This window comes from Perca fluviatilis, chromosome 5 (assembly GCF_010015445.1).
Source record: "Perca fluviatilis chromosome 5, GENO_Pfluv_1.0, whole genome shotgun sequence".
NCBI classification, from domain to species: Eukaryota; Metazoa; Chordata; class Actinopteri; order Perciformes; family Percidae; genus Perca; species Perca fluviatilis.
The window spans coordinates 25,923,100-25,945,992 of record NC_053116.1 but is presented as its reverse complement, the minus strand read 5'-3'; the positions used below and the strand labels follow the sequence as shown (position 1 = coordinate 25,945,992).

Sequence of the window (22,893 nt, the reverse complement as noted above, 5' to 3'; positions counted from 1 at the left end):
CATTTATCATTGAATAAAAAATGCACCTCGTGGAAGGTGCTTGGCAGTAGCAAAGGAGAATAGCCTTCTAACTGTGTTAAAAACATTTCTAATAACTACCCCAAATGTTTTGCAATGCCAGATGTTGAGGAGTCAAGGCGACTGTACAGTTGCTCCTCAAATGGTCGACACCTAATGAAAGTAACCAACTTGACGAACAAAAAGCCTGGAAATTATCTAAATGATGGAAAAGATCCGAGGATCAGAAACTTCAACTCGAATCCACCATGATGCCTATTAACTCAACATTTGTTATCTTTCTCCATCTTTCTTTTCTTTTTTTGTTGCTTATTCTTTATCGTCTGCCCACCTCTCCTCATTATTTCATGCTCTCTCTTCCTTTCTCCCCGCTCGCTCTCCTTCTTCCTTCATGTTCTAAGGAAGCGTACCACCTGTTTCCATGGAAACAGCAGTTGATTGCCACAGGTGGACCACCACTGTAGTCTGATTAAAGCAAAGAGTTCTTTTTCATCTGTGCACAAATAATCATTGACTAGTGGTTGTGTAGTGTGTGTTTTCTTTTGTAAAGATTTTTTTTGGGGGGCTTTTTCTGCCAGGACAGCTAGGTGAGAAAGAGGGGGAAGACATGCAGAAAATCATCACAGGTCAGATTTGAACCCTGGACCTCTGCGTCGAGGTATAAACCTCTCAGTATATGTGCGCCTGCTCTACCCACTCATCCAACCCGGCCACAGTTGTGTAGTGTGTTTGAATGTCACCAATTTAGGTTTGCATTTTATCTCTATTTGTGTGCACAGTTTGTTTTGTGTGTGTGTGTGTGTGTGTGTGTGTGAGTGTGAGTGAGTGAGACAAAGTTGAGTCAAGGACTGCCTGAGCACAGGAACACATGCATATCTGTGGCTCTATATTATCTGGCCTCTGCCCTGATCTATGCTCACTGGGTATATAAACATGTCACTGCCTGAGACAGAGGAATTCAGAGAGACAGAGATATGTCCACTGGAGCTTGTCTGATCGACCTTTTGTGAGAATGTGTGAGAATGTGTGTGTGTGTGTGGGGATTGCTTCCACTACCTCTACATCTAGCCTTCACTCCTCCAAAACCAACATTGATTCAGAAATAAAATACAGAATCAGTTGCACTGGTGGAGCTTTTTCGAGACTTGGGAGAAGAGTCTTTAGATATCGGGACATCCAGAGCAATAGTATATTGAAATCAGCCAAATCATACGTAAGAATTACAAAACCAAAACAACATAAATACACAATACCCACAAATATCAGCATGCTTGAAAAAAAAACTATTGACCACATTGCCACCACAATCATTAAAGCTGTAGGAAACTTGATATATATATATATATATATATATATATATGTATGTGTGTATATATATATATATATGTATATATATATATATATATATATATATATATATATATATATATATATATATGTATATATATATATATGTATATATGTATGTATATATGTATGTATATATATATGTATGTATGTATGTATATATATATATATATATATATATATATATATGTATTGTATATATATATGTATATGTATATATATATATATATATATATATATGTATGTATGTGTATATGTATGTGTGTGATCTACTGTGCAAAGTTCACATACTCTATGTAACCATCTAACTACATGTACATGCATTTAAAGTCAGAAATAATCAACCAAATGTTGATGTGAAGCCACGGGCAAAAAGAAAGTCCATAGATCATGTTGCTGTGAGTCTACAGTCGTAAATGAAGCCAATTCAGATGATTGTAGTAATTTTTCTCGACTCAGAGCTTCTCTCATCGGAATTTTGATAGCTGGACAGTAAGAGGACACTTTTAAAGAGACAAATTACGAAAAGGGATAGGGACTTGATGGGGACTTGTAAACCAATCCCCAGTGCAGTACCTTGCCTGGTACCAGTATTACCCAGTGAATAAGCTGATATCATCCAAGCACAAAATGGAACAGATGTTTCAGTGGTGAAATGAACATTCGCTGTTATAGACAGGACAGAAATTAACCATGTGTATTACTGTTGGGAAGACCAAGTTCTACATTTAGAAAAGCAATCTGCAGGAGTCGATGACCTTTACCATCACGGCCAGAGGTGCATTTTATCTGAAAGCCCTTTATCTGACAGAATTTCCATTACGGGAATTGCATCGCAGTAATTTTCACAGACCTGTGGTGTGCATGGAGCTTACAGTTTAACAGCAACCATGACTGTGCTCGCTTGCAGTTTTCAGTACTTAAGTCACACTTTAATTTATTAAGGTGTTCAGTAAAGCTCACCACTGGTAAAATGGTAAAATATACACAAAAATATGCAGCTTATGGGACTTTCTAAGAGGATGTGGGCGGGTTCCTGCGTGGCAGTAATGTTAACAGGAGCTGTTTCTATAGTAACAGCTCATTAGGAGCCAGTTTGAGCCGTTTTATACTGTCCATGATTAAAGCACTTGTTGGGGAGGGGATGAGAAGGAGAGAAAGAGATAGGGAATTGTCAGTTGTGGGTAAAGGCAGAGGGCAAGAACAAGTAAGAGTGGGAAGAAATAGACATACAAAGATGGAAGGAGTAAGTTTAGGAAGTGGTGAGAGAATATGTGAAAGAGGCAGAGGTCACACATGCTTTGCTGTCAATATCTCTCTGTCTCACACTTTCACCAGTGGATGCCCTGCATAGTGTGCTGAGCTGGTCCTAATTAAAAGGGCTTTAAGTTAGGCAACAGAGTTGATGGGCGACAAGAGCTGCCCGGAAGACCCCCTTCATTGTTCTCATGCCTGTTGCCGATGGCCAGCTTTGTGCACAAAGATTTGGGGAAATCGTCAGAAGGAATCTGATCACAGAGGTATTCTGGCCTGTGGCAAACTGGGCTGCACTAGGGACTTGGTTACTAATTGCCCTTTTTTCCCCATTTGGAGTGAGCTGTCTTTCCTCTTCACACACACCATCCCCCCACCCCCCGACTCTGCCTTTCGTGTTCCCACCCTACGGCAAAGGGAGAGTCATAGTGTGCCATGTCACCCTGTGAATGTGTAACGCCAGGCCCAGGGCTGTCTTGGCCTCACTTGTCCTCATTTGCAGTCTCACGTTGAGCCTCACTTTAACCTTTTACATTGACTGTACAAGGAGACTGCTTTTTGCATCAGTTGCATTAACAGTTCCACTGATGGAAGGGATTAATAAAGACAAGCATTTTGGTACTCAAGGACAGGGCCGTCCTCCACTTGATTTGGCTAAACATTTTAGTCACAGTTTTTTAGTGCACCAGATAAATTAAATATACAATAAAATCTCACAATTCTTTTATGAAATGTACACAAACCAACGCTTTCTTTGGAGCTTTGTTAGAAATAAATTCTGTGTCCACATGATGCAATATGGCACATGAAACGTGGGGGCAGTATATAAGAATGCAAGGCAAGGTCACAGGCAGACTGAACTAACGACAACAATGAGAGGAAGTTTTGAAAAGAAAATAATGCCATGATTTGGGACTTAAACCAAAGCCGAGATGCATGAAGATCTGTACACTAATCTAGAATTCAGACAACAATGCACCACATCAACATCTTAATGAAATTAGTTAATTAGTTATATACTAATGAATGAATGAATGAATTAATGAATTAATTAATATTCCTCTCTGAAATTAAGGAATGCTAATGAACCATTTTGGGGAATTGCTGAAGCTTTCTCCCACAATGTGACAATTGTGTGGTAAGAAAAAATAAACAACTAAAATTCCAACAATTTAGATAATGAAGACCATTAACAGTTAATGTGCGTAATTGCCTTTCAGCTCTGCCAACAGAACTACTCTAGCTATACAACAGTGTTTTCAACCAACCAAACTCGCAGCTTTTAACTACTCATAGCTACTTTTAGGCCGTGGAAAGTCTCTAAGGGAGTGTGGTAAAGTGAAGAACATGAGCAAACTGGGGTAATTATCCCCCCATACCCACGAGCCCTGTTTTCACAAGGCATCTGGAGAGCTGCTAACACCAGGGAGCCAGGGAACAAGACCACGGGAGCCCACTCACAGCTCTACTCAGTCTTAAAGTCCTTTCCACAAATAACCAAGTCCTCCGTACATTCTATTTATTATTTTCTTACAAAGTTACAGAGTTTGTGTCATGTCACAAAATTATATTTGTGACTTTTCCAGTCTAGCCATTTAGCACATTAGCATTCACTTCATACCATACATAGCATGCTGAGTGGGGCTTTCTCTCCATCCCTTAGGAATCCTTTATTTACCCCGAATGACCTCCTAAAGATCATTTAATTCTGATAAGAGCCATCATTCTATTACAGAGAAACAAAAAAATATAATCAAATTTTTACAATTCAATATTAGCAAATGGAATGTCAAATGAGATGAAATCTAAAAAAATACAGGGTCACTTTGTTTCAAGGATTAATATTATCAGAGCTTATCAGCTGATGCCTGTCTGGTGCTCCCATAGCTGCTATTTTAGCACTGCTATGAGATAAAGACAAACAGTGATATTTGTGTAAAAAAAGCCAACAGCGATATATTGTTTATGGCAGCTTATCTGGCTCAGTTATTATATTCTGAATGTTACTTTTAGATTTTATTTGTAATTGTTCATATTTTATTACTTTCTAGAAAATAAGACTACATTGGTATGGACTTAATAGGAGCAGTAGTAAAATAGATTATTTATGGGAGAGCTTCCAGAGTTGAGGGAAGGTACTGGACCATGTCAGTCCCATGAGAAGGAGAAGGTTAAATTTAACAGTAGCAATAGGGAAGCCGGCTTTATTATAATGGTGTGCAAGACCATCAGTGCTAGACCGGCAGTAAGTTGGAATTCATGCCTCAGTAAACATTTACTTTTAGAGTTACCACTACAACATAAAAATGTAAGTACATATTCAAGACTAGATTAATGGTCTTAAAATGTATTTTGGTCCTCTTTAAACCACACAGCATTGATATTTCACCTTTTAATTTGTGGGTGGTGATGGTGCAGTGGATATGACACATGGCTTTGTTGCGGGAGACCTGGGTTTGATTCCTACTGCGACACATCAACCAGTGTATCCCTGAGCAAGACACTTAACCCATAGTTACTCCAGAGGTGTGTTACCTCTGACATATATAGCAATTGGAAGTTGCTTTGGATAAAAGCGTCAGCTAAATGACATGTAATGTAATTTGACATGGAGAATTTGTTAGCAAACAGTTTTGTACACATCCAACAGATACAGAGAAACATTATCATTCATTTGGAGTTGTGTGTCTGTCCACCAGGTGAATGTAAATCCAATATTTACTTTCTTTTAGCTCTGTTTTGGTATCCACCAACACCTGAGGGAAATATCTGGCTCTTTGGATGCTAAATGTTCCACTATGTTCATCAGCTAGCTGCTAAATTTGTCTGTCTGCCGTGGCGCTGAGCAGGTAGTGGGTTTTTATAATTTTTTCCTCTGAAAACCGCTGCCTGTTGTGGCTAAAAACAATGTTGATGAGAGTGAACCAAAACAGTAAAGTCAAGGGTCCAAAAAAAAATCACTCTGTAGAGTTGAGGAGAGCTGCAGAGTTGGTTGTGGGTTCATCACTTAGATCGACCCTTTCACAATACATGTGATCCTTTAATATAAAAATATTGATTATAAAAAAATAATAAAGGGATAAATAAAGGCATGTCTTCTTCTTCTTCTTCTATTATCGCCGCTTTAATACTAACTAACTTTGTTATAGAACCCATTCGCTTGTCAATGTTCTCAAAGTCAAAATATGTCATAGATGAGTTTTAAATCAGCAGCAGTGGGTGCCTTTACATTTTTTTTTTTTATTGTTCAGTTTAGCGTTATTCTACAATCACATTCAATTTCATCATCTTGTCAGGTCATGATCCATCTCCATTAAGTGTTACATGCTCAGACACGACCACTCAAGGCTTTAAATAGCAGCAGCCTGCTTCGCCTTGTACCAAGGGAACATTTTAAGTCTTAGGTGAGATCCCATCAATTTTCACAACAAAGCAGAGATGGATAAAAAAATAAAAAATAAAGAAGGGTTTGTGGGTTGCAAAAATGCTTCGTAACTGCCTTAAGGAATAAAGTGATATATTACCTTGCCCACACACACTTTAAGCCGGACATGTTGTTGTCACCTTTTTTAACTGTGGCCACATCATCAGCCTTTATCAGAGAGTTTTTAATTGTTATACTTCCCCGATCAATGAAACACAACACCGGCATTCACACATAAGTACATACAGTCTTATTTTCATTGTGGGCAAAACCGAACGTGTTTCAGCTAGAAGCCGTCATCGCGGTGTTACTTTCCCTTATAGATCCCCGATCAACAGGGTTTTATTTTGAGTTAAAGATGACAGAGCCTTTCATGTGATGGAGCAAAAGATCTGTTACTTTCACAATGCCTGGGCCGAGTTTAACCACATAACCACACATCAAAGTCAAAACTCAATTTTGATTTCTCTTCTTTTTTTCCTGAAATAGTGTTGAAAATGTAAGTGCATTTTTCTTTTTCCTCTGACAAAGGTTAGCTTGGGCAGAAAAAGAAAACCTTTGTACTGTACATATCAGTACTAGCAGCAAAAATAAAATGGAAGTGATGCTCTGGCAATTTGGGATGAGAGGATGTCAAAGTAAAGGCATGTTCAATTCTTAATCAACTCAGCAGGCCCACTTTTACAGTGAATGCTGCATTTAGGAGTAAGCAGCACATTCTGTTTGTACTCCCACACGTTTGGCTGTCATACAGTGCAGATGGTTGAAGCCTTTTGGAGCCAAACCAGCCATCAGCAAGCAGACTTATTGATTTTCTGAGGCCTGAGAGATACAAAAAGCAACTCAGAGGGGACGATTGGGGCAACGGGAGTGTGTAGTGAAGTGTAGTGGTCTGAATATCTTAAAATGAGCATACGTTCACAAACGCACATTACTCATGCACACACACTTTTTCCGACATTAGAAACATATGCCACCTTCCTCCTCGCTTTTCTCATCTACAACCCACCCACTCCATACAAGATGTCCCACTTTCTGTGAGAAACCCACAAACAACTGTTTCCTTCACAAATGACACAAGCTGACATGGTTGTATGTGTGGCACACAGAGAAATGCAGATGTAGATTAGTGTGAATACCTCTGTGTCCACTTTGTGAGGGAAACAATGGCTTTCAAACTGTAATCTGTAAATTGGAGTTCCTGCTTAAAGTGCTTTCTTGGTCTTCAAATCATTTGCAAACGTTTTGTGCGGGAATTGGCACAAGTGCTCTGTAAACATTTTTAGGATGGATTATTTGATGTGATCTCACATCTTAAAAGTGATACTTCACCCAAAATGTATAATTTTAGTATGAAATACTCACCTCCTGTCAGTTTGAAAGGTGGCTGGTAAGTGTTTCTAGTAATAAGTGTTCATGGCAGAGTATAAATTATCAAACAACCGTCAGATCTAGAGCACACGGTCATAAATAAAGCTTTTACTAACATGCAGCATGTGTGATGTCAACAATCAGTAAGTTTTCTTCAGATGAAGGCGATGTGTTGAGGCACTGGTTCAGTGCGCCTAGATCCCTCTTCTCAGACCTCTGCTGCAGCATAATCTAGTTCAACGCTCATTGTGTTCCAAGTACTTTTTATCAAGTTAAGGCTAAACATATTGGTCACATATAACAAACACAAGCATCTAACTCTGTGACACTGACAGTTACATATCCTCCAATCTGAATTTTTATATTTTAATGTACCTCTCCAAAACATGTACTACAGTGTTGGTAATAGGCTGCAGGAAGTTTTTTATGCTGCTGCTTTTCTTTAACTTTTGCCTCTTGCCCATTAATGAACTGCACTCTCTAAAAAACAAATTACATGAGGAGTCTATACTCAACAGCAGACAGGATTGTTTTAAATTGGGCTAGCCAATGTTACCCAACTGTCACACTGCTGCTAATCAAGACCAGTTGTGTTTTGTAGGGCTGCCGCTACATCTGGAAAAACACATAATTGTTACGATTTTAACTATTTTCCATTACATAGCTGTGTCTCTGAGCTGTTTCCTCACTGTTAAAGTGAGAAATCATTTATACTGTATTTGCCACACAGACTCTAAGTCTGGGGTTGATCAAGATTTCTATATGGACAAGTCTCATATTTTAAAGTATACTGCTTTTACATTCTGAAAGGTGAGCACTTGACAAAATGATCCATAGATTGTTCCATAAACCTTATGAGTGTTTTGTGACCTGCTACTACCTACAATATGGTGAAGGACTGGTTATGTTTAGGCAACTAAAAAGGAAAAAAAGGAAAAGATCACCCTCATGGTTAAAGGAATAGTTTGACATTTTGGGAAATACGGTGATTTTCTTTTATGCGATATAAAAGTCAGATAAGAAAATAAAATAAAAAAAAAAAGGATATCATTTTAATGTTTTGGATTATATCTTGGCCAAGAACAGTAACTTTCTGGAAACTCTCTTGGATGTCTGGCAACCCCACATTGACACAAATCTATCAGGACGTTACTGGCAACGTCGCTGCGACTCCGGAATGCAGCCCAGACGCTCCCGGTGGAAAATAGGGCTTAGGGCTACTTTTGTTAGTTGTTAGTTAGTGAAAAAAAAAAAGAAATAATCCATCAAAATACTGTAGGCTGTTTTGTGATAATATGTTGTTGATGTACATGACAGATTTTGTGTTAAGGTAATATTTTTTATATATATAGTCACAGAAATGCTTCATCAAAAAAGCATTCTGAAGAAGTAGAAAATATATAAATGTTTCTAATCATGCATGACAACTTATAACGTTTATTAAATAAGGTTAATAAAGGATTAAAAGTGGTGGACATACTGTTTTATAAGTTCTGCATTCATAATTCTTTATATCTCCATGCATTATAATGTCTTATGAATGTGATTATAATGCATTATAGACTGGGGTGGAAATTCTAATACATAGGGTGAGATCTGATATAACGATTCGGTAAACAAAGTCTTTTTAAGTATTTATTCGTTGGGCAAAGAAGGTTCAGTTCATCATAAGAGTCTGAAAGAATGAGCAAAGAGTCTTGGAGACTCACTTGCTTAGTAACCCTCTAACAAGCTGACAGCAATGGGGAGGGGTGAAATTAACAACCCTGACAAACTGACAGTAAGAGGGAGGGGGTGAATTACTAGCCCTTCTGACTATCAGCCCTGACCGATGACATCTGACCTCCAAGTCTGGGACAGTAAAGGGAGGTAGAGAAAGGCCAGTCTCTGCACTTTAGATAAACAGAAGAACCTAAAGTTAGGTTATCAGGGTCCATACATCAAAACAGGGGTAAAGAGTTCACGCAGCTAAACACTAATATTAAGTCAGATATGTTAATAACCACATATGTGATTTTCCATTACAAAACATGCATAGAAAGTGTTACTAAAATGTATTTTAATGTTCCGGTATGAATCCACTGTATATCTTTTAAAAGTCAAACTGTATGTGTTTCTGGAACAGGTGTGACCATGAAGCTGATGGATGAGGTCGCCGGCATTGTTGCTTTTCGACACTGCAACACCAACATTGTCACTGCCTCTGTGGAAGCCATCAACTTCCATCGCAAGATCCACAAAGGTGAGGATGACATAGAGAATACACTCAGCGCTTTAAGTCACTGAAACATAAAAATATCCACAGGTTGACGGATATGTAGGCTACCTTCTCAAAACATGTACTGCAGGAAGTTTCATGATGCTACTTGTCTTTAACTTTTGCCTCTTGCCCATTAATGGGGAAAAAAACTAATATATGAAAAAGTGGAAACACTCAGCAGTCTATAAATTAAGCCTCAGACAGTGCTGTTTTAAATTGGTCTAGCCAACGTTAACAACTGTCACAGTGTTGCTAATCAAGACCAGTTGTGTTTTATAGGGCTGCCGCTACATCTGGAAAAACACACCATTGTTATGATTTATCTATTTTCCATTACTACGCTTTGTCTCTGAGCTGTTTCCTCACTGTTAAATTGAGAAATCATGTATACTCTATTTACCTCAACAACTCTGAGTCTGTGAAGTCGAGATTTCCATATGGACAAATTCTAAACCTCTTATTATAAAGTCCATTTAAGGATTTTGACAACACCATTATCCACTTAGCCTTTCCATCTAGGAACAAAGTGTCCCCTCACAATGGTGATATCATTTGTACTGCTTTTCCATTCTGAAAGTTAAATGCTGGGTTAAAGGTTTTATTGGCAGCACAGTTTGGACAATCTAAAGTGTTTGGCAGGACAGTTAGGAGCAAAGATAATGTACATAAATCCAAGAAGGAACTCTCTTACAGATACACACCCACAGACAAACTAGATCAGAACAAGGGGAATGTTAGAATTTGACATGCTGTACATGTTTCTTAACTGATTCATAATAATAATAATTGAATATTTTACTGCTGAATTATCTTATCAGGTCGTCTAGCTGGCCTAGTGGACCTACTTTGTTTTATGTACCCGTCAGTCAGATGGAAATGCTTTTAATTAATGGTTATTAAAGAGTAAAGTTATTGAGAGAAAATTTCAAAGGGCAAACAGCATTTAGAGTGAGGCCCAGAAAACTTCATTTATAATGAAAATATCGTTACTAGTTTGTTCATTCGTCATTTGATGGAATCTAAATATGTCGGCTCAGCGTCTGTTTTATCTGTTCATGTGCTAGAGACAATGTCATCCAGACATCCAGTGCTAACATTCAGATGTTATGATTATCCCAGCATATGATGTTAACACCAGCTACATCTCTCCCCTTTGTTGAAATATGAAGTGGAAAGAAAAGTTGATCTACTTCACAGCTCAGCACAAGTGTGCCAGATCAGCCCTTAAGTCATTTACAGTACATGTATTTTAAAATACAGATGATTTTATTCAAGCATGATAATTTACTCAATCCAAAAGTGTTTTTTCAAGGAGGCCTGAGTAAAGAGTGAATGGAAGGATGTGACAGAGGGCATGTTTGAACATTGAACAATTTTAAACACATCTTCCTGGTTTTCAGGACCAGAAAACTGAACAGTACAGATTGGTTGAGATCCATGTCCACTTCTTTCAGCTGCTTCTAGTTGCTCCAGTTGCTGCCTCCGTCTGTCCTCTGAGTTTAGGTGGTGGTGACATGATTTCCCCTGGCTTCCACAGTGACTTAGGTGTTATGTCACCAGTAGAGTTCCCACTTGGGAAGGAAAGGTGGTCAGACAGAAAACTAAAAAGGTGTGCTTAGGAAAAGAATGATCAAGGATCAAATAAAAAAAATAAAGAAACACCCCAAATAGCTTCTGGCATTGTAGACTGCACCATTAGATGTATTTTTTCATTTTATGGTATGTTTTTCTTTTAATTATTTTCTACAGCCAATCCTTCACAATTAAAGAGCAGAAAGATTATTTTTTGGGGCTTTTCCTTTTATTTTAGTTACAGTGGATAGGCATGAAAGGGGGATAGAGATGGGGGATGACACGCAGCAAAGGGCCGCAGGTCGAATTCGAACCCGCAGGACTCAGCCAACATGGGGCGCACGCTTTTACTGGGCGAGTTAGAGGCCGCCCCAGACCCATTTCTAAATTAATCATTTGGCACCAACATTTAACAATAACACATGGAGAAATCAATGAATGACAATTGTCCACTGACAGCAGATGTCCTAATGTTATCATATTATAACATTAATTATTGGGTCTTAAACTTAGCCCTTTGCATGATTTCCTCACAGGCAGGGTACTGCTACCAACCTTCGTTGGGCTTTGCCAATTCTGTCTAAGATGGTATGATCAGCCTGAGAAGCCAAACTCAGGCAAGAACCACACCGCCATGATAATTAGCTACAATTCTTTCAATGATATGTAGCCAGCTGGATGCAAGGAGACCAGGTAGACTGATGAAAGACATTCTGGGAAAAATTACTGAAAGGCGGACATTTATGCACATGCCATACAAACTTCTGTGAAGCTAGAGGACCACACACCAGCAGACACAGACATAATGAACATTAAATACAGCAAGATGGGAAGTTAAGACCGAGAACATTAAACAGACCGAAGTCTGTCTGTACATGCGTCATGTAGAGGATGTTCAGATGATTTGTTTATACGTTTTTGGAGGACCTGGTGTGTCAAGCTTCAACAGTCCACTTAACTAATTGTACAGATTTTCATTCTCATTGGGTCCAGCAGTAGAAATATAACTGCAGAGCAGGTTTACAATGTAAACAATTATCATCAGAGAGAAGAAAACACAGAAGACCTGAATTTGAACTACCGATAAAAATAAAGCAGAGTTTAGGCTATGTGCTAACAGTAATACTTAGAGAAGGGGTTAATTGATTGAATAATGTTGACATATTTAAAAACAATTTAGAAAGTAATTGCATCTGCTATGAATTTATGCAAAAACTATGATTAAAAAAATATAAAATTAGCATTTACTTTAGGCATTGTATAGGTTTCAGGGGGAATATATTGACAGTATTCGAATATAATATTCATAATTATGTTTCCATTAGTGTATAATCACCTGAAACTAAGAATCGTGTTTTCGTTAGCTTAGAATAAGCCCTTCATATCTACGTAGGGAGCAGGTCCTCCACAGAGCCCGCCATGTTGCACCGCCATGTTTCTACAGTGGCCCAGAACGGACTGTGACGTGATTTAGTTGGTTGCAATCTGCAGCCTCACTGCTAGATGCCAGTAAATCCTACACACTGCTCCTTTAATTAATGTGTTGTATTTTTTTTATTTACTGATGTGTTTTCCTATCATATTCCATCCTACAACTCATTTGTCACTTAATTTACTGTTTACAATGAAGATCCTGGATTGTGTCTTTTGCGTATATGATTGTGACATCAAGGTCTTTTTCCATGTTACGAGATGAAATGCTTGACTAAACATAGCCCAAAGATCCCAGGCTGTGTGAGAGCTAAAGCGTCAATGTCACACTGAATTGACATCTAAATATGTTGAGTGGATTGGTTTTCATTTGCAAAGAAGTATGAATAGTTAACCTTAGTGTCTAACTCCAGCCTGAGTGGAGCTGAGACGCTTTGTTGAAACATTAGAAAATGGCTGCACTCATGTCACAGTTTGTGAGTCACTTGTATTTTCTTGTTCTGCGCCTACACAGAAAAGCGTTTCATTTTCCAACCCCTCTAAACACAGACTTTGCAAAAATTACTAAAGCATTGAACAATAATGTGCATTATTTGGCGATGAGAATAGTGTCAGTGAGGTGCTGGCCATTGAGGTACCACAGGAGTGTTCAGTCAGTTCTCTTCTCCATTATCCATTACAGCTAAATGCTCAGCGGTACAAATAATGAGAAGAAAGGCATAAAACTTCAAAAGGTGTATGTTGGATGAAAGAAGATTTCAGGGAGAGGAAATGGAATGCTGAAGGTGAGAGAAAGAAATAAATCATAGTTTCGCATAGTTTCCTCATATTGCAGCCCTAGTACAGGTACAACATAAACAGATTAGGAAAATACTGTAGGTATTCCAAATAAGTAGGAAAGAAGGACAGACTGGAGAGAGAGCATGTGATTTGTATTGGTATTTCAGCTGCGATGCCTTCTTCCCTTCTTTGGCCACTCGCTAATGCAAACAATTTCCAGGAAGGTCTCTGTGACTAGAGAAAAAATTTAGGACAGCTAACAAGATGAGTAGATTTCTTTTTGTTTACACAAGCTGAGAAATGTTTTCACTTTTCACCTATTGCGGTAGAAAGAACAGGCTGTAACTAAAATAGCAAATCTATGGCTCAAAGGCATTACAACCTCAGCTTAGAGCATACAACACGAGACCCTGGCATGGACTCTCCTCACAGCAGATTAGCTGTATCAAACAGCTCTTCAGAGGTGGGACTCTGCCAATTTTTCAGGTTGGCTGACCTTCAATGCTGCACAAATCTACCTGCTACATACATCAATTATTAATCATGAAGGTCTTTAAAATCACCCAGTCTCATCAAGGCATCATTTTTTGTTTGTCATTGAGCAGAGCATGCTTCATACATCTGTGCCAGAGATAGTTTACCTGAATGAGACTGGAACCGCTGCTGGCGGTAACCTGTAAAAACACTCAACAACCAGCAAGAGAATAAATACTTTCAGTGTATGTGCTACATGGAAATTAATGGAATAATTACTTTGCCGTACCTCATCCTGAGGTTTCCTATACAATTGTTGCACTTAATCACCTTTTTACAATTCTTCACTTAGTGGGATATTCATTATCACCTTGATGTTATTTCTAAAATCTCTTAGCATTTAAGATCTCTGATAATGATCAATCTGATAATTGTCATTTCTTCACACCTATTTGATAAGAGGGGTAAGAATACAGTTAGTAACCAGTTTGTTTTATCCCTCACTAGAAAAATGTAATTTAGAGCTGTCATATTTTCCACCAGAAGACTGCCTGAACCTCAGTCCCAAAGCTGAGGGTGTCATGTCTAGGCATTGGGCAATGACAGATACGGTAACTGTATAATGCTAAAAAATATACAAACCTTAAGGGGGCATGTTTCTGCCACATATTTAGACTGGTAGTAGCATTGTGGAAAAAAACGTTATCGCTGTTGAAGATGATAAAAACTACGGCTGCACGATATGAGGAAAATATGCAATATGCGATAACATAATATTACTTGCGATAAATAAACAGATACTAAAGTGGACTCAGTTCTGCATTTCTGCTGCTTTCAGTATTCTGCTTCAGTACAACAATTTGCTTGTTGATTTTTAAACATATGAAAGGAAAAATGTATTATGTAGTATGTATTACACAAATTGAACATTGAATTGAATATAAAAGGCACCACTAAAAATAATGACAGTTCCATTTGAAAAGGGCAGTTTTCTACTTTTTTCTTTCAACTAACATAAAATATCTTAGTGTCTTTTGTGATATGTCGCAGCCTTTTGTGATATGTATATTGTATAGTATATGTATATATGATAACGATTAAAAAAAACAATATATTGTGCAACCCTAATAAAACAATGTTTTGCAGAGTCAAAGAAGTACAGTATTATAATAATTGGACACATCAACACACTCCAAGATGGGGCCTTTTTATTCCACTAAACGTTGGTCACTAGGTGCATATTAATTCCAAACATTAATTCTATTTCTCTCTTCCTTGTTTGCCTCTGTGTTGTGCGGCCCACTGCATGTTTGCAACAATATCTCCTTCTCTGGCCCTGCCAGCCTGACCCATAGCCTTTACACTGGGATGACATCACATACAATAATTGACTTTGTTTGAAAGTATTTCTTGTTAATAGTTTCACTGACAGTTTCTTTCATAATTGCATTCTATTTGGCAAAAGGAGGTTGGGCAGAGCCAGAAAAAGAGAGCCAAACTTTTTTTTCCTGTTCAGCGAATGGCGGGAAATATTCTCACACTTTGATTTTGAAAAGGTGTCAAAGGAAGTCTGTTGAAAATGTTTTAAGATCAGTAGCCAAGGGCAGCAACACAAATTTAGTAACAGTAGGTGTTACATTTGCTAATATTTAGGAATTTCCACCTCACACTTCATTGAAGTATGTGTTAAAACATGACTGAGGATTTTGAGTAATTATTGAGCTATTGTACAATGAGATACATTATTACAACATATGTATTTCTTGTTTAGCAAAAATGATCTTACAAACACAGCAATGAACAACCAGGAACAAAAAAAATAGTTTGCAGATAGTTCTCCACATTTCCTCCAGTAGGCTCCATACAGATGATTTAAACACAATTAATTATATTGGCCCATGTCTTGTAAACACGTGCACATCTCTTAAAATCATACTCAAACTTCAAGTCCTACTTAAACGACAAAGTAGGTTGTGTTACAAAATCAACTTATGAGTATTTTCTGATCTGCTGTCATATGGTGAAGGCCTGGTTAAGTCTAGACAAAATGAAAACCACTTTGTTAAGGTTATAGAGGGATTGTGACATGTAGTTAAATTTTTCAAGAGGTGCATGTCAGGCTACGGCGTAGGGTCTGGCATAGACGCAGAGGGGTCTGCGGGGGTACGCCGTCGATTATACGCACAACCATAAAAAGGCCTTTAGAAACAAACAAACACTTGTTAGGAGACTAGAAACAAACCATGATCTCTGGTGTTAAAGTCACACACTTTCTACACCCAACCAACTCCATCATCCTCTCTTTTGTGGCAGTACTTCTGCCTGGCTACTGAGTAGTAGGCTACATCTATTATTTGCATGATCAAGAGGTCTCTTGTCAGGAAAATGGAAACATATGTTACTTTAATCATTTGAACAGTCAATGTTGGCGTCTTTTTTTTATGACATTTTCAAACTCTCAGTTGCCTGCACTAGTAATCACTGAACATTGCCACTGATTTTTAAAGTATAATTCTTTTACAAATAGTTTGCAGAACATACTTTGATAAAAGCCTTTTTTTTCATTTTCCATACATCTTTTATTATCGAATATTTCAGTCATAGACCCAAGATCTCTCTCAGACTGCAGGGATAACACCTATCCTTGTCGCTATGGCAACAGCAGTAATAATATAGTACAGACATCAAATAGAATAAAAAAACACATCAGCCATGCTCAGTCCTTTTAGTTGACTGTTTTTTTTTCACCTCCCTGCAGTGACAAATGGAGAAGAGCACTAATTTTTTGATGAGTCAGAAGCATTAGATGGATTAGATGGGGCTCAGGATAAAATCAAAAGAAAGTTTAGCAAATGCTCTGCAGCAGTGAACATGATGTGTACTCTTAATATGTGGTTGTATCCATTAACAGCTTTAAAAAGATTTGAACTAAAATGCAACTTTATTTTTGACATGCTTTCTAACTTTTCTGTCTTACAAAAACAAAAACAAGCTATATTTTTAACGGTCCAACTTTGTATTCAACTGAAAATCTTGCTTTCGGAGAGATTGATTGGCTGTAGTTCCTTAAATTCTTCCAGTTGGAGATCATCAGCCTGCTTCACTCTGCTGACCTTCACGGCAGGACAGATTTCAAGAGGTTCATGATGCAACGATGTGAAGTAGATGCAAGAGCAGATCCTACATTTTCCTCGGCTGACTATATCAGTATACCAGCATATTTCATGTCCAGTTTGTGTTCTATGTAGCTTTACATGATGGTCCTTAGTTTGATTTTAGCTTACATTATTTGTTGTAAATATAATTGGGTTCACTCAAAGTTTTCAGGTGATTTAAACCTTCAATCATTTTGGTTTGAGTTAGATGCAATGCAATATTTCTGGGGTTTTTAACACTCATCATGTAACTTCTTTTTTTACTCTTTTAAAAAAGATACATTTTCTATGGGTGGCTGAAGGACAGAATAGCTTGAATAAAACCTAACCATTTTAAACCATTAAAGTGCTCTTGGGAAATTATATTAAATTAAGATTAAAGGAATGTCCTTACTGAAATGAAAATGTCTTTATGGCAGCATACTACTACAAAATAGAATACTGCATGAGCGTCAAACATATTTTTCTCCTTTTTTTTCCTCATCTCCCCAAGGCTGTGTGGTGACAGTGACAGGGCGGCTCACATTCGTCAGTAACAAGTCTATGGAAATTGAAGTGTTGGTAGATGCTTCCTCGCTGATGGAGGCAAAGAAACAGAAATATCGTGCTGTCTCTGCCTTCTTCAACTTCATCTCCCTGGACAAGGACAACAAGCCTCTGCCTGTCCCTGCTCTTAAGGTTGGTACCATTCATTCATTAATAGTGAGAGAGTGGCGATGATTAGCTTCAGAGCAAGTACAGACTCTAGAGGCATAGTAAGAGAAACAAAGGGTCTTCCCTGTGCTTTTTCACTACGGTGGGAAATCTGTAGCAGGAAAAGTTAACCATCTCCTTGATTTCTTGTTGTTTATTGAGAAGGAGAACCCGGAAATGAGTCAGGCAAACTCTGCGTAAGGAGGCAGGATGGGCATATATATGTCATGTCCATACACACAGAAGTAAAGTATTGTAACAAATGCCATTTTTTTCTAGCAAACCATTTTTTAGAAACTTCACAAAGTAGTTTTGTCTAAACCTAACCAAACTGCAGCCCTTTCACAACATTAATAACATGTTTAAAACCACAACTGTTACGTTTAGGAATGAGGACAGAAAACGCTCCTGTAGGTTGTATTGCCTGCCACCACTAGGAACGCTTATTTATGGAACTCTCCTATTGGTCATATTAGAGGGTAGGAACAAACGACATATGTCATCATATGGTTTGGATGACTTGTTATCCATCCATCCATCCATCCATCCATCCATCGTCATCCACAATTCCGGGGTCGGGTTGTGGGGGCAGCAGCTCCAGCAGGGGAGATATAAGGGAGATATAATCTCTCCACCTAGTCCTGGGTCTTCCCCGAGGCCTTGTCCCAGCTGGACGTGCCTGAAAAACCTCCCTAAGGAAGCGCCCAGGGGCCATTTTTACCAGATGCCCAAATCACCTCAACTGGCTTATTTCAACACAAAGGAGCAGCGGCTCTACTCCGAGTTCCTGACTGATGACTGAGCTTCTCACCCTATCTCTAAGGGAGACTCCAGCCACCGTACTAAGGAAACCCATTTTGGCCGCATGTACCCTGGATCTCGTTCTTTCGGTCATGACCCAGCCTTTATGACCATAGGTGAGTGAGGGTAGGATCGAAAATTGACCGGTAGATCAAGAGCTTTGCCTTTTGGCTCCGCTTTCTTTTCGTCACAATGGTGCGATAAAGTGAATGTAATACCTCCCCGCTGCACTGATTCTCCGGCCAATCTCCTGCTCCATTGTCTCCTCACTCGCGAACAAGACTCCAATGTGCTTGAACTCCTTCACTTAGTGCAAGGACTCATTCCCTACCCAGCCGCTTCACACTCGGCTGCGAATCGATCCAGTGAGTGCTGAAGGTCACGGACCGATGTTGACATCTGGACCACATCATCTCCAAAAAGCAGCGATGAGATCCCGATGAGATTTGGTATATCCACATATATTAAATTTACACAGGTCTTACACAGATTGAGAGTTAAACATAGGTTGTTTGGTGTGTCCACTAAGTATGGTGGTGTACCTTACACAGATTTATTTAGAAGTTTGGTTTCTTAGTCCCTCAATTTTGTATGGTGAACAAATCAGGCCATGGATTTGGTTCTGCTGATACATTTACAGTCTGTACACCCTTTTCAGTTTTGTGGGTGCTGGTAATTGGATACTTGCCCTTGCACAACTTACTGAATAAAAAACATGATGAAATATATAATATAATATACACAGCAAAAACATTTTCACAGGCTATCAAAAAAAGAACTTTATATTCAACTCAACTCAATATAATTCATTACTTCCACCCCTGATTACATTTTATTCTCCAGTTATTTTGCAGTGAAACTTTATGCAAATACAAGTGGCAGATTCCTTATCACATTCCAATTTAATGGTCACAGACTCTGTTATCTCTTCACTTTTTATTAAAGTGATGGTTCGGAGTAATTTCACCCTAGGGTCCTTTGCACCATGACCTCAAGCCAAACACCCCCCCAGAAGCTTTTTTCACCTGGGTCTAACATTGGGAGAGTTAGCGCACAGTAGCGCAGGGGCTAATGGACCCACGTTTGTAAATGACCCCACTAATAATGCCCGAAATTATACCAAACGTCTACACTAGTACATATAGGTTATGCAAAGGACCCTAGGGTGAAATTACTCCGAACCATCACTTTAAGTAATGTCATCTTCTTTTTCTCTGCTTTTGTCCTGATAGTCATAAACCTTCAGTCAGTGACACCTGTGACTTTTTGAAAAGCTCACAGCATGGGAGACATTGTCCTTTATTTGGCTATTTGGCACATCAGTGTCTTTTCATTGTATTAAAGTCTTTGCTGTGTCTGCATATAAGACTTAAGCACTGAAGGCTGAATGCTAATATATCTACAACGTCCCTGGACATCGTTTTCTGCCTGACCCAGCACTTAATGTCAGAATGTAAAGTGTGCATTTTTACCTGCAGACAGGAGAGAAACGCCTGCTGTTTGTTCAGGCTCGGCAGAACGCCATGATCCAGACACTGTTTATATGCGAACACTGTACGCACAGTCCATCTGTTTAACTCAGCACATTTAAATTATTTCCTGGCGCCATCCACACACCCTGATTGTCTCTGTGATGATCCCTTTAAAACTCGTCCAACTATTCTGCGAGATAAAGTCAGCTTGTCAGTGAGTGGGATTTAAACAACAGAGGAGCCATTAAAATCATATTCAAAGCAGGAAAGAGAGGATTAAATTGATTGCAAATAGGGGTGTCACGATTCTCCAAATCCTCAATTCGATTACATTTTCGATTCTAAGGTCACTATTCGATTCTTACTTCTTCTTTTTTTTTAGACTAGACTTGTATGTAATATAATATCTGACCTTTGTTCGCAATGTACCATATTACATGGTCAAATTTAAAACATTTATTAACAACATAATGTAACAATAACATGTCTTCAGTCAATTGGAAACTTGACAATTTGTCAACAAAGTAAGTAAAGTAAGCAGAGCTTGCAAAACTGTGGCTTTTTTGTCGACAACGCGAACGTTGTCATACACTTCAGTGAAAGAGGATCGGGCTCAAGTTCTTTCGATGGGTCTCCAGCATCTGCAGTTGCCATGCTATCTTTTGACTGGCTCTAGCTAAGTTACAGGAGGTTGACTGACTCGCAGCACTTGTGTTTTTTTTCCGCTTGACAAGCCGACCGGGGCATGGCAGTATCGACGATTCCATTTTTTTATTCGATATTCAAGATTGTGACTTAATTTCGACACCCTTAATTGCAAATTGTTTTAACATTAAATTGATTAACATTCATATTTATGATAAAGATTATCACTCCATATTTTGTGACTCAACTATTCATATTCTGTTTGATGTTGAATTTCTTGTTTGGCTGAAGGATGTTAAATAAATTAGAATAATAGTCTTCCTGCCCTTAAATGTTAGAGGCACCTATTTCCGTCTTTTATATAATTCATAAACTTATTCCAGACCTGGTAACATTTCCGTCAAAAAGTTTTTTAGAAATTTGGAAATAATAGCATTGACTTTGATTTTTAGTCTAGCACAGTGTCTATCAATGGCATGGGCTGAGTGGGCAGCTCCAGTGATATTTGACGGATCAACACCAGGTCATTATTCTCTTGAGTGCACACACTTGTACAAAATTCAGAGAGTTTACACCTAGGCTAATCATTAAACTTTAAGTATGTGCAGAGTACTGATTAAGCCAGGAAAATGCATTCAAAGTGAAGACCAAGCAGCAATTATTTAAATAACAGAGGTAAAGCACAAAGCTGTTTTCTGGGTTAACCTGCATGCTCCTGCTGTTCCACTTAGCGCTCCCCCTAGAGGCCTGGAGAACTTCCATTGTGTAAACTGGATGCAGCGTTTTTTTTGTTGCATTTGTTTTAGGGGTTTGTGTGCTTTTCTTTTTGCATCGTTTCTGTTTTTGGAGATTGTGTGCTTTTCTTTTTGCATCGTTTCTATAGTTGCAGAGCGTTTGTGTAATTGGTTGTGTTGTATGTATTTGCAGTGCGTTTGCTAAACGCTGCGCATGTGTTGTCAAATTAATGAAGATGTTTTCTTAATTTGCTTGTGTGTTGTCTATTTGTGTGCGTTTCATTAAGTTGCAGTGCATTTGCCCCTGTTGGCCCCGTACCAAACCGCATGTCCTGACATGTTTCAGATAACACAAGCATGTTATAAGAAATTTGCAGGAAGAAAGCCAAGCTTGACAGTGTGGAAAAGGGTTGTTTTAGGTGTGTTGTCATGTTGTCAAGTGCTACATTGAACTCTCTTGCCATAAACATTCACACAGTCTTAAAGGTGCAGCATCGGCCTTTAACACTATGACACGTCTATTTAACAACAGGCTTCTCTCCGGAAATGTGCTTTGATTGTGTATGTCTCCGCTGGTCGGCCTTTTAAAAGCGCCCGTCAGTCTCCCCATTTCCATTTCACAAAAGCCCACGTTTGGTTCGCTCCATTGTCTGCCTTCCTCCATGCATTCATTACCTGGTTTTCTATCTCGCACAAGCCTTTGTTTTAATAGCAGGGAATTACAGCGATGATTAGAGTCATTGTAATTTCTCTGTTCACCTCAATTTCATGAAAAGGGAGGCTCAAAAAAGAAATGTCCTGCTGATTTTAATAATTCATCATCAACACTATAAATGGAAATCTAAATTGAGGCAGGGCTGCCAGGGCTTTGATGTAGCATGTCAAATAAACAAGGACAGAAATAGAGACATGCGTGTGCATGAAAATGTTAGATAGACGTACAATATAGACGGACTGTATGTGTTTGTGTGTAAAACAAAGACAAAGCTCTAATGTATGTAGGTTTGTTTGTGACAGAGTGGGCTTAGCGTGTGGAGGTGCACGTGCTTGAACAGATCACTGAGCACAAATGCGTGTGTGTTTATTTATATGAGCGAGAGAAGGGAGTACGAGGCTCAATCAGGTCTATTTCTGGCTTTATCACTATTTACTGAGGGCTTAAACATGGGATGAGATTGGCTCAGAACAAGGGAGCCCATCCAAACTCTATTGATGGTAGTAAACCTATTCATAGATGTCAGTCCCTTGGTCTATAAAAGACACGCATCACATGCACGAAATAAGGTTTAACACGTCAATCCAATTAACACCTGGAGATGGGACTGTGAGGGATGGAAACGCAATGATAACATTAATTAGCCTAGTAATGTAGGGTTGAACTAAGTGCAACCAACATTTGGCCTCCCTGTTCTATTTTAATTTTACCTGGGGCCTCTACCACCATCTATTGTTCTACATAGTC

General features: G+C 38.6%; 1 protein-coding gene across 1 annotated transcript in view; it reads left to right on the top strand.

Annotated features, from left to right (window-relative positions):
- acot7 (acyl-CoA thioesterase 7) overlaps nt 1–22,893 on the top strand; it is a 61,568-nt gene that overhangs the window by 26,330 nt on the left and 12,345 nt on the right. Inside the window, exons 7-8 of the mRNA XM_039800935.1 lie at nt 9,540–9,656; nt 17,580–17,764. Coding sequence (XP_039656869.1) covers nt 9,540–9,656; nt 17,580–17,764 — 302 coding nt within the window. The remainder of the gene's footprint in view (nt 1–9,539; nt 9,657–17,579; nt 17,765–22,893) is intronic.